General features: G+C 45.7%; 1 protein-coding gene across 1 annotated transcript in view; it reads left to right on the top strand.

Moving 5' to 3' along the window:
• Positions 1 to 723: 723 nt before the first annotated feature.
• The window catches only part of gabbr2 (gamma-aminobutyric acid (GABA) B receptor, 2), a 171,516-nt gene continuing 158,889 nt past the window's right edge, over positions 724 to 13,350 (top strand). The window contains exon 1 of the mRNA XM_054763557.1: positions 724 to 1,656. Within this exon, the coding sequence (XP_054619532.1) occupies positions 1,339 to 1,656 (318 nt within the window). The 5' untranslated portion in view covers positions 724 to 1,338. The remainder of the gene's footprint in view (positions 1,657 to 13,350) is intronic.

A 13,350-nucleotide genomic window follows, 5' to 3' on the forward strand; every position in this document is an offset into this window, starting at 1 on the left:
ACAAAAATAAACGCACACACTCATCAGCCTGGATGCTGCGGTGTTACACTCCACAGTCTCCACTTTTTGCTGCCGTCAGTCTCCACTTGGATGACATTTGTCTCCAGATGAAAGAGTTGCAAATGAAAGAGAGCATCGCTCTCCGCCACTTTTGTTGTTTGTCAGCGTCCCTTTGCGTGCCCTTCTGAATGGTGCGTTCAAAACTGTGTGTGTTTTCAACGTCCGACCTTCTGGTCCCCTGAGTCGTCCCTGCCGCTGCTGACGATACGGTAACCAAAATATTAGCGACAGCTCTGAGTAGGACGCAGCACAAGCGCAGTGCTGCACATTCTTAAATGAATACTCTTCTGATGAGCCTTTTGTGTGTGCTGAATATCCTTGCTTCGTGCTGCATATGTCTTCTGTGTTCCGCTGCATACGTTGAATGTGTTGATGTACTTTAATAGATTTGACTTTGGCCTCACCTAAAGTGTGATTACTGTGTTTACGGCTGCGAGTACATTGTGGATGGAGCGTGCAGTACAGAGTATATATCAACATGCAGCGTGATGTAGAGTGCTGTGCTTAGAGTGTAACATAAAAGCCCAGTTAAATCCCTCTTGGCTGTCATGAGTCTGCCCTGCAAAAGCCTGTGCAGCCTCCCTCCCTCCCTCCCTCCATCCATCCATCCATCCATCCATCCATCCATCCATCCCTCTCTATCTCGCCTCCCCTCCTCTGCATCCTCCCTCTCTCTCCTCCTCCTCCACATCCTCCACTCTCCTCCTGTGTGCACCAGCAACACTACCAGCAGCATCAGCGGTGCTTCTCTGACGCACCATCCGAGGATGAGCATCCCTCCTGCGGGCTGACTCCCTCGACATCCAGCCCCCACCCCCACCTCGTGGCCCCTTCCTGTTTTGTTGTGTTTGCTGCAAGTGCGCTGCGTGCTTTTTGATCAGCGAGGATTTGCGCACTCTTGGCTGGGAATTTACTTGCTGGAGAGTCATCATCATCATCATCATCATCGATCCAATTCTTGGGCTTTTTTTTGGGAGGGGTGGGCAGGGGGCATACCTGGTTACAGTGAGTGTTTAAAAGGTGAAGAGGAGGGGGGGAGCATCGCTTGGATTGGAATATTCAACTCACTGTTGCAGTTTTCCTCCAGAGTGCATCCAAATTGTCATCGTCTCCCCACTGCGGGGGCTGCTGCGGATTTTAGCGCCTGCTCCCTTTCCTTGTCAGTTGGGGGCGGGCGGGCGGGGGTGGGGGGGGCTCAGCGAACCATCCCGGAGCAGGACCACCCCGAATCGAGTCTGAGATGCCCAGCCTGTGACACGGCGGCGGGATCCTCGTAGCATGGCCCCAGCCCGGAGGGAGCGCAGCGGCCGGGGGATGCTCCTCCTGGCGGCGGGCTGCCTGCTCTTGGGCGCCGCGCTGCTGCCGCCTGCGCTGGCCAAGGTGTGCAACGACCGCACCAAGCGCGGCCAGGACAACAGCTGGTTTGCCCGGGACGGCGAGAATTTGCCCATCATGGTGCTCATGCCCATGAACGAGTCGGCGCTGATGAGCAGCATCAGCCAGGGGATCGAACCCGCGGTGCAGCTGGCCATCCAGCACATGAGGGAGTCCAGGAAGTACTCGTTCTCCCTCATCACCAAAATCTACGACACCGAGGTAAGGTGCCACTTCATTTGGTACACCATCTGTCTGCATACCATGACGTCACCACACGCCATTATTTCTTATTATTTGCTTTCAAACATTCCTCTCGGTTTCATCCGCACTGTGCAGCTGCTGCTCCCTGCCAGCGCCTGTAGATGGCGTGATTGCATGCAGCTTGTCTTGAAAAAGCCACAGGAGATGGCATCAGCCAGCATTCCACAGCTGCTAATGATTATTGATGACCTGATAGCCAAGATTAGCAACGACTTACTTGATGATATTAGCTCGACTCTTGGAGCGTATGGGGCGTCTTCTTTGCTCTTTGGTTAAAAAAAAAAAAACACAACAAAAAAGACTACATCAGTTGCCATGCCAACGCAGGAAGAAGATGCTAGTTGGACTGAACTGTTCTCTCCATCCATCCATCCATCCATCCATCCGTCCATCCATCCATCTGTCGTCTCGCTGCTGCTAATCATCTCATGGTCACGCTTCTTCTTTGTGTCTTGGATGTGCTCCTGTTACCTGGGGGGCGTCGACTCACCTGGTGATGCTTGGTTTCCAAACAAAGCACCGATCAGTCGTAACAGAGTCGGAACCAGACGCACAGCAGGGGTACATTGTGTCCCTTGAAGTGCATTCTACCTACGGAATGTATGGAAAAGATACGCTGCAATGATTTACGACTGTGATGGTTTTGTGTCTGTATTTGGCCCCTGTGTCGTAGGTTTTGCACCCGTATGGGGGTGCCTATCTGGTTGGGAAGTAGGAAGTATCCCTGTGTAAACAAAAAACACGGGCGGCAGCCGCCATAAGTGAGTACTTTTGTCCTTTTTGTGACTCTCAGCAGCCTCCCGTTCTTATTTGTTTTTATTTTGTGTAGAATGTTCCGAGTAGTTGTGTACGTGGATTATGTATCCATATGCACTACTCACAAAACATTAGGGATATTTTGGCTGTCCTCGGTCGTGTGATGGTACAAGCTCCTGCCTTTTGTGGCCAGTTGTTGGGCAAATTACTTTAGAAAAGTAATTAGTTGTAGTTACTAGTTACTTTCCCACAAAAGTAACGCTAAAACATGAAATGTCAACGGTATGTTCGATGTTCGATGTCTCATCTTGTTTGCTTTCCCCCGACGACCTCCTCCGCGTGTCTTGCACCCAAGCAGAAACACGGCAAAAATGCGACAAACACGGCAACTTGTCGAGCGAGATTCTCCTGCAGTTTACCCAGCATGCTTTGTGGGTGTAATTTTGACATGTGTGTTGTGGGTAGACATTGTCAAAGTTGCGTAACGGGTCATGATGCAAAACTTCGGCCAGAGTGAAAATTTCTTTTATTTCCCTTGTGTCCCTTATTTTTGCCCACCCATTTTCCTTTATTTTGGGGGAATTGTTCCCCCTTATTTTTTACCTCTTTTTTTTCTTGAAAATTTCTCTTCTGTCTCATGAAATGTATCTTTTTTTCCCCTAATTTTCCTTTATTTGTCTGGGAAATTTCCCTTATTTCTATAGAACAGCCCTGCTGGAGATGACTGTATCAGCCAAGAAAAGACTTAGATAATTGCGTTGTATTGTTATTAATAGTTGCAACATATCAGCAATATTAGCAGCGACTGTTGAACCCGGCAGCGGCGTTCTGTTCTTGTTTTCCGAGGAGGAGGTGTAAAGTGTCCAAGCTCCCAGGTTTGTCAGACCGCATGTAAAGTGTGTTATCATTTCAGTAGCTGAAGATGATAAAAAAGGGGAAACAAAGGTGGCTCTGGTGCGTGGGAGAATATTTACAAGCGTGTAGTAATCATCCTGCACTGCTAGGAGCGCTAAAAGTCAACAACGGAGACTCGGCGAGTGCTGCATTTGAATATGAAGCTTATTGAATATTTACAGGGACAACAATGAAGCCAGCAGCAGCAAGAGTGGAGCTTAGGTGTTAGTATGCCAGGTTAGCGTGTTAGCGTATGTTTCACTGTATTTCCACGCATTCGCTGAAACAACGCATGCATCGGTGGCTCCTGTGGTCATGCACATGTGTGCACGTGCATGTCTGCGTGCATGTGTGGCCGCTGGGATTTAGCCAGGCAGATGTAAGTAATCAGTCCCAGAGCAGAGGCTCTTTATCCCTTTATCCCCTGTTGGTGAAGCCACGGGTCGAGCGAGCAGGCCCGGTCTTTCCCCCGGTACTGTGTGGCCCGCTGGTGCTGCTGCTGCTGCTGCTGATGATGATGATGGAGGGCTGAGGCGTTTGGTTCGACAAGAACGTAGCGAAGTCCCGATAGGGCGTAGACAAAACAAGCTGACAATGCTTTCTAGCTTTTAAAGAGAAGAGAGGAATGTGGTGGATTAAAAAAAATCAACTGAGGGCTTAGCGCTCAGGATGGGAGCTGCCGCCACGGCTCTTCCGTCGCGGCTCTTGATGTGCGAGTGTGGATTTTAGCGTAGCCGAGGACTGATACTGTAGCCGGGCAGGCTTAGAGGATCAAGTCTTTGCATCGCCGGAGATGGAGAGAGAGTGTGGGCCAAGCTGGAGGAGATGCTACTTTGCCATCTTAAGAGGAGCCACTCAGGCAAAGACACTTCACGTCTCGGATTGACTGCTAGTTCATTTCCGCACACTGCATGCAAATGCAAAGACAGAGAAGGTCACCAGATTGCAAATGCGTCACAACGCGGATTGATGGCATCTCTGCTCGGGTAATGACATTGGTGGCGCCCCCTTTGGGTTATGGTCAACGAAGCTTTGGAATTCATGCTCACATATACAACGTGTCATGTGATATGTAATACAGTACATGCTGGGTATACTCCAACTTTTAGCATCATGGACCAGCGAACAAATGTGCAAAACATCAACGCTTTGACTGAAAAACATGATCAGTGACGCATAAAGACATAAACACGTAAAAATGGTGTTCTTTTTCAACAGTGGCACATACAGTATATGCTGTATATTATATATATGCTGTATATTATATATATGCTGTATATTGTATACAGTATATGCTGTACATTATATATATGCTGTATATTATATATATGCTGTATATTGTATACAGTATATGCTGTACATTATATATATGCTGTATATTATATATATGCTGTATATTGTATACAGTATATGCTGTACATTATATATATGCTGTATATTATATATATGCTGTATATTATATATATATATGCTGTATATTGTATACAGTATATGCTGTACATTTCACCTGTGTGAGCCCCGATGTATAAATTACTGCTCACTTAGGGTGAATGAGATGTGTTTTCTTTCATTTTCATTTTTGGAGAAAAAAAGTATAACCAAAGATGGCCAAATTTGTGGGGGCGTAAATGCTGAATTGCGAGTAACGCAAAAAAGAATTAATAATAACTTTTTTTTTTTTTTTTTGGGGGGGAGTCGGTGTTGGTGTGGTGATTTTACCTCATTTTTCCTTATTTTTTCCAAATTTTTCCCTAGATCTCTGGAAAGTTGTTCTTACTTTCTCACATTTTCCCTTAATTTTACAGGAAAATTTCACATATTCTTTCAAATTTTCTTTTATTGTTCTGGAAAATGTCCCTTATTTCCACTAATATTCTCACATTTTTTCTGGTTTCCCCATGTTTTTCGGGAACATTTTCCTAATTTTCATTCATTTTCCCTCTTTTTTCTGGCAAATTTTCCTTATTATTTTTTCCTAATTTTCCTCATTTTCCCTTACTTTCCTAGGAATGTTCCCTTATTTTTCAATTATTTTTCTTGAAAATTTCAAATATTTTTTCCCCTAATTTTCCCTTACTTTCTGGAAAATTGTCCATATTTTTCTGCAACGTTTCCATTATTGTCCCCCATTGTTCCTTCTTTTTCTGGAAAATTATTAATGTTTTTACTAGTTTTCCCTTATTTTTTTCCTGGAAATTTCCCTTATTTCCCCTCATTTTGCCTTACTTCTCTGGATATTTTCCCCCATTTTGTCCTAAATTGGGCTATTTTTTGGTGTAATTTCTTTGTATTTTTCCTAATTTCCCCTTATTTTTCTGGAAAATGTCCCATATTTTCACATACAAATGTTGCCAGGTATGGTTGAGCTGTGTGAGAAGTTTAATAACAGCGCTAGCTTGCGGCGTATTTAGCATAAAAATAAGAGCACGGGCAACAGAGTAGGTGTGCATGTCGTGACACATTTTCAGCCTTTTATGTGCAGCGCTTCGGTAGCAGAAGAGTTAGCTTCCACGAATACAGTCCATCCAGTCATATGAAAACATTACGGGTGTATTAATCACGGTGCGTCAAATCTGAACGCACCATCCGGGGGAGAACACGTGAACTGCCATTTTGACGTCCTCTATCATCTAAATGTCAAGAAAGCGCTCTTCGGAGAGAGCGACCACGGCGGCGTAGAAAGAAAGTGCTGAGCGTGGCTCAATGCGCTGACCCGGCACAGATAGTGGGGATCAATGTGCAGCGGCCCTTCTCGCGGAATGAGAAGGATCTCAGGGGACAAACGGCGAGAGCGGCGAGAGAGAGCGAGTGTGAGATGGAGATTCTGAAATAGGGTGTTATCATCTTTCCACAGGAAGAGGAAATGGTGAACCTCTTCAGTCCTACGCCATGATAATGTGGAGCTCGTTGTGCCGCCGTCTTTGCATTATTTAACCCTTTCTCCCCAAAAGCAACGCCCGGAACCCTTGGCGGTGGTGGCGCCCTCCCCTCTGTGAACCAACAGGAAGCGAGCGTGTTAGGGAGCACACGTGACGCTCACATATGGTGGAGGTTGTTGTCGGACAGGCCGCCCGGCGGCACCGCCTGAGGTCGGGACCATGTGCTCGCTAGTTAGCACACGTTTGGCGCCAGATTGTTTTTGTGCACAAATTAGCATTCCCACCGTCGTGCACCCCAAACACGAAACACTCTCAGTCACCTCGCACCGGCCAAGTGGATGTTCAAGTCGAAAATGGTTGACTTAAAACATCTTTCTACCATATGTCCTTATACTGGGAACAGTTGCTATTACCTCCCCCAAGGAAGCGGAGTTGTCTGCTCTTGAAATAACGGCTATTATTTTAATAATAATAATAATTGAATTACACTCTCATTCAGTTTTTTATTTTTTCTATTTTTCAAGAAAAAATACAAAAAAATAAAACTTTCTATTATTAAAAAAAATAAAAAATCTCTCAAGTCACGCCAGATTATAATTTATGAGGTGCGCTCGTGTAGGATGTTCATGCTCATCGTCCCAAAAACAGCAGAGAGCTCACAAAGAGGATCTTTGACTAGCAGTAGGTTCCTAAAAAGAGCATAGTGCTCCTGTTATATAGAGGATTTTTTAACCGGCGATTTTTGCACCAGGTCCTCAAAAACAGCATGATTAGTGTTTTTTGCAGTAAGCTGTCAAAAAGAGCAGAGCGCTCCTGGGACATAGAGGATCTTTGGCTCATGCGTCCCCAGAAGCAGCGCTCCTGTCATATAGAGGATCTTTGACTAACATTTTTGCAGTCGGTTCTCAAAAGCGTGTGCGGGTTTTAGAGCTCTTCGGTACGCCTGCACAATCGACAAAATTCCCCAAAATTCTGTCGTCATTAAGAAAATAAAATATCTATTAGTTGTATTATTGTAATATATTAAATGTTACATTTATTATATTTCATATATGTTTTAATAGTAATATTTTAATATCGATTTATTTGATTATTTATTATTAAAACAATACATTTCTTCTACAATATTTGTATATTTATTATTAATAAATTACGTTATGCTTATTATTCGTCATGCGTCACACTTGTGATGTCATGTGATGCCGTGCAAAGCGCAAGTGCACAAAAATGGTGTACCTAATGTTATGACCGGTGAGTCGCTCAGGTTTACCAATCCATCTTCTTCCAGACTCCCAAGGCCTGCCCCGAGGCCTTATCACCTTTCACAATAAAAGCTGTCGCGACTTAACAAAGGGCAAAGCGTAAAAAGCGACAAAGCGGGGCGGGTTGGGAAGGAAGGTCGTTATTTTGACAACCGCCATAAAACGCTAGGAAGACGCTGGCCGACCTTCTGGTAAACGAAAGAAACAAACAAAAACCACATAACTTTTACTTTGGAAGTGCCTCTCTGAGGAAGGTAACATCTGGTGGTGACTGTGCGTTTTATGTTGAATACAGAGCAAAGACATCGCTCCAAATCACATCTGCAGTTTGAGGGAGAAGGCGCTCGACTCATTTATTCAACAGCAGTGAAATAAAGTTATTACCTGAATTACCAGGAGTTCCTTCTTACCTGAACATCAGTGAAATGAAGTTACCTGAATTACCAGGAGTTCCTTCTTACCTGAACATCCTTCCATCTTGGGGACTGTGGCTTAACTTATGTAAGAGGTGCACTTCACACTTCACACCAATTTAGCAAAACATGTTATGAAAGAGCAACCTCAGGTCAAGCTGACCTCTTCTTTAGTGCAGCTGGAGTTCACAGAAATATTCATTCTACAATATAATGCCCCCCCCCCCTTTTTGGGGTCCATAAACCCCTCAAACAAACCAAAATGTCCAGTGCGTTGGTGTATAGTGCGTCTGTATGACAACCTCTGGTCAAGTTGACCTCTTCTTCAGTGCAGTCGGAGCTAAGAGAAATATTCATTCTACAATATAATTTCCCCCTTTTGGGGATCCCAACACACCCAAAACAATAAAATATCCCCCTTTTTTATATCCCTGTGTCCCTACTACAGTTCAGTGGGTTGGTATACGGGGGGTCTGCATGGCAACCTCAGGTCAATTTGACCTCTTCTTTAGTGCAGCTGGAGTTCACAGAAAGATTCATTCTATAATATAATTCCACCCTTTTGGGGGTCCCGAGACCCCCAAAACAAACAACTATCGCTGTTGTCATTCAAGCAACTGAGTGGGCGTGGCTATGTTATGTTTGTGAAATCTGCCCGGCAACAAGCAGCCACGCAAAGGCGTTGACTTGTGTTGCCGGCTAAGGTGACTTGTGGAGTTTCACGATGAGCGCTTTGTGCGTCTAGACGGCAAAAAGCAGCCGTTGTGCTCTTTTTTTAAATGTGACCTCGTATCACACTCGTGAGACACATGTGCTTCATCTCCCGCCCGCACCCCCTCCCCCAGAGGGCTGCTGGCACTTGACGCCGGTTCCCAGAGGGCGGACATGTTTGTTGTCATGGACGCAGCTGGGACATGCGAACGGTGGCGGGTTGCCACGGAAGAGCAATGATGTCGATTGCTCGGTCGCGTGTCCTCTTCCCCTTTATCATCATCATCGCGATCGCACCTGGCTGCGGCCTCGGGAGACGTGTCTTATTTTCCCCTTGTGCTTGTCCCGGAGGACATTGTCTTGGTTTGCACTGTGCACCTGCAGGATCCCCACGCAAGTATTGGGTCATCCTTCTTGGACGAGTTTATATTTTCCACTTTGTAGGAATAGTTTGGCAAGTAGTCTGTTCCTCATGCACAAAGTAGGTTCCATAAAGGCATGAAGAACATGTTTGGGCTGAAGAAGAATGGATTCCTGGCCTGCCAAATGGACTTCCATGGTGATGGCTTTCCTTTTCCTTGGTGCACTTGCTTTGCTTTTCTTCGCACATGTCCCTGTTTTAAGACCTATCAAAAAGTACTGCTGGCATTATATGTGTTTCCATGAAGTCAGTCGGCATGTGTTACTCCTCTGGCTGTGACTTGTGCTTCCGTTCAAGGATTTCACTGCACCAATGGTGGAATTTCATTCTTGTCGGCACGTCGTAATCCAACACAGAACCACGCGTAAGGACACGCAAAGATTAGAGCGGATGGAGCTCGGTCACAAATAATCTCTTATCGTCATGACGCAGATGTGTGTGTGTGTGTGTGTGTGTGTGTGTGTGTGTGTGTGTGTGTTGGTGGTTATCGCTCCTAGCGCACAATAGGCCTCGCCAACTGTTGTCTGCTAACAGGCCTCAGCAATCAGCAGTGAGGCAAGTGGCGGTGGCACACAAAAAGGTCTGAACGCGTATCATGAGGGCGCACCTGCCGGCATGCAGCAGGTCACATGGTCACGCGGTCACAGGGTTGCGGACGACCCGCCGCTCTCTCCGAGGGGCGTCCCCGGGCTGTGCCGCAGCATCCAAACAGCAAAGACGAGCAGACGTGATGAGCTGATGTTTCCACACGGCGGGAGGCGCGTAAACACGAGCGCGAGCTCAAGGAGGCTTCAGCCTAATAAAACTATTTCTATTTTGGTCACATGATATTTCTGCAGCTGCTGCCGTCTAATCGCTGCATGGCGGAACCAAGAAGAAGATGAAAGTCTTCTTGTCTTTTGCAGCATCTTTCCCTCGCATCTTTGCAGTGGGTCCTCAAAAACAGCAGGGTGCTGTGCTCATACACAGCAAAGTGTTGCTGTCATGTGGAGTATGAGTATTTTTGCAGTAGATCCTCTAAAACAGCATAAATAACACGCCGCTCATAAAGAGGATCTTTGACAAGAAGGAGGTCCCGAAAAACAATGCTCCTGTAATATAGTGGATCTTTGACGAGCGTTTTTTTGCGCTGGGTCCTGAAAAACAGCAGGGTGCACCTCTCTTAGAAGGATTTTTCACTAACAGTTGGTTCATAAAAACAGCAAAGTGTTCCTTTCATAAAGAGGAGCTCTTCGACTAGCGTTTTTGCAGTAGGTCCTCAAAAACAGCTGAATCCTCCTGTTATATACAAGTTTTTGATTAGCATTTTTTGCACTAGGTACTCAAAAACAGCAGAGCAATCCTGCATAAAGAGGACCTTTGACCAGCATTTTTGCAGTAGGTCCTCAAAAAGAGCTAAATCCGCCTGTTAAATAAGGGATCTTTGACGAAAATTTTTTGCACTTGGTCCTCAAAAACAGCGGAGCGCTCCTTCATATAGAGGATCTTTGACTAGCAGTAGGCCCTCAAAAACGGTAGAGCCCTCGTCTCATCAAGATGATCTTTGGCTAGCATTTTTGCAGTAGGTCCTCAAAAACAGCAGATCGCTCCTATCATATGGAAGATCTTTGACTGGTATTTTTTGCACTGTGTTGTAAAAATCAGCAGAGTGCTCCTGCAAATAGAGGATCTCTGACTGACAGTAGGTCTTCAAATATAGCAGTGTGCTCCTCTCACACAGATGATCTTTTTGCACTGGGTCCTTAAAAACAGCAGAGCGCTCCTATCATATGGACAATCTTTGCCTAGCGTTCTTGCAGTAGGTCCTTAAAAACAGCACAGTGCTCATGTCATCGGGATGATCTTTGACTATCACTTTTTGCACTGGGTCCTCAAAAAGAGCAGAGCGCTCCTGCATATACAGGATCTTTGGACCAGCAGTAGGCCCTCAAAAACAGTGGAGCCCCCCTCTCATCGAGATGATGTTTGACTAGCATGTTTGCAATAGGCCCTCAAAAACAGCTGAGTGCTCCTGTCATAGGGAAGATCTGTGATGAGTATTTTTTGCACGGAGTTCTAAAAATCAGCAGAGCGCTCCTGCATGTAGAGGATCTTTGACTGACAGTAGGTTCTCAAAAACAGCAGCGTGCTCCTCTTATACAGTGATCTTTGACCCGCATTTTTGCAGTAGGTCCTCAAAAATAGCAGGCCATCCTGTCATATGGAAGCTCATTGACAAGTGTTTTTTGCACTGGGTACTCAAAAACAGCAGAACACTCCTCTCATAAAGAGGATGTTTGATAAGCAGTAGGTTTCTAAAAACAGTAGAATTCTCCTGTTACGTAGAGGATCTTTGAATAGCATTTTTTGCAGTAGGTCTTCAAAAACAGCAGCGCACCCTGCAAATAGAGAATCTTTCACAAGCAGAATGTCCTAAAAAACAGCAGATTGCTCCTGCCATTGGACTATGTCAAAAGGGCAAAGAAAAAGCAAAACAGGCAAGCAGTTAATTCTTCGATGCCAAAGTGTGACTAAAAATGTGGCTGGCTTCTTAAATTGTAGAGCAGGATGGAACTTTACCGGTTTTCCTGTCTGTTGTTTGTCATTACGATGAATTGTTGTTTTTTTCTCCGCTGTTGTGCACCGAGTTGTTGTTGGCTGGTAGAAGCCGTGTTTGTGATGGAAGAGGTGGCGGATGACGAACGAAGTGTTAGCATGAAGCACACGCCTCTTTTTTCATTTCTGTTTTTATTGTAGTGAGAGCGCCGCACGCAAAATTCCTACACTGGAACTTTTACAGAAGTCTGAGAAGATGCAAATGCATGATTGGATAATAAATTAATGCCCTGCGTCAGCCACCTTTGCTTCTGCCTGTGAGGTGAAACGGCCGAAATGGCGCTGTGAAGTCTGCACAGGGCGACGTTATTTCCGCTGTGTCGGGCGGCATTCCCGCTCGCTGCTCCGTGATGTTTATCGGCTGTTCACAAGCTTTTACGGCCGCGTTTGCCTCCGATTGATGCCGCCAACCCACGGCTGACACGGCGAATGGCGGCAGCAGCAAGGAGGAAGTAGGCTGCCTATCACGTTAATTCAATGGAGCGCCGGCGGATAGCGAGGGAGATTTCATTATCCCGCGTGAGGGCAGGGAATTCCAGCGGCCATCTGGACGGATGTAAGACATTACCTCCGAGCTTGTTATGGCATTTAGTACCTCCGCCAAGGCGCTACTTAGCCGCAGTTTGGTGCCGACCCAAATGGGGATTGTTTGGGTTTTTTAACAGGACAGAATTCCAAAGCAGCCTTTTGTTGACTCAAAGTTGCTCCTGTTTGCTGTCCTCATTATCATTCTTGTGTGCTAACACCAATTAGCAAGGCCATTAAAGCCATCAGGACCCCCCTTCCTCTCCCGTGGGGCGTGGAAAAAACAAAAATGACGCTAAAATGAATTACAAAGTTGCCTTTTTACACGGCGACACCTTTTGCCCCCCCGCCACACAAACATGGCCGCTCGGCACGTCATTAGGCATGTTAATGGCGTTTAGGAAGTCAGCGCACACCTTGTACATTTATGCATGAGGCGGATAAATCCCTGCTAATTGCATCCGAGCGCCGCTTTCAACGTGGAACGCTACAACTGAGACACTTTTCCACCGAGCGGTCCAGTACTCATGTCCGTGCCGCATTTTGGACCCCTCCGTCTACTTAAAACCTAACATCTCTCCCACGAGAGACATAATTAGAGAGCCGCCACATCTATAATCTATCTCAGCACGGGATAGCGTTAGCTGCTTAGCAGTGCAAGGCGCTAATAAATTCACCAAAGACGATAAACGTTACGTCCTGGAAGCAAACGGAAGTGGCGGTTCTTTGTTGAATCAGTGGATGGCAGAGCATGTAGCTTCGCCCAAAACGCAAGCAAAGACTGCAAAGACTTAAATATTACGCAACAAAAATGCAGAAAAAGCAGCAAAAATCATTTGGAATTCGCTTAAGCTAACCTAGCTCGCGAGCAGAGTGGATTCCTAAATTGAATTTCTCAAATTCTTTTTCCCGCTTAGTTGCTGGTTTGCTTGGCTGCAAATCGTAGTGTACTAATGTGACTGGTAAAGAAAGCCGAACCGAAAAGTGTAATGAAAATGCTGAAAAAGCTTACCAAACTGGGAAAAAGACTGGAATAATGTGCCTCCAACAACAAATGCCACACAGACAGCAAAAATCATTCATCATTTCCTTAAGACTTCAAAACTAGCTTTCTCAGGTTATTTTTCCCGCTTAGCTACTAGTAACAAAAATGCCAAAACTGCATACCGAACCCTGTGAAAATGATTTTCATGATT

This window comes from Dunckerocampus dactyliophorus, chromosome 20 (assembly GCF_027744805.1).
Source record: "Dunckerocampus dactyliophorus isolate RoL2022-P2 chromosome 20, RoL_Ddac_1.1, whole genome shotgun sequence".
Taxonomy (NCBI): Eukaryota; Metazoa; Chordata; class Actinopteri; order Syngnathiformes; family Syngnathidae; genus Dunckerocampus; species Dunckerocampus dactyliophorus.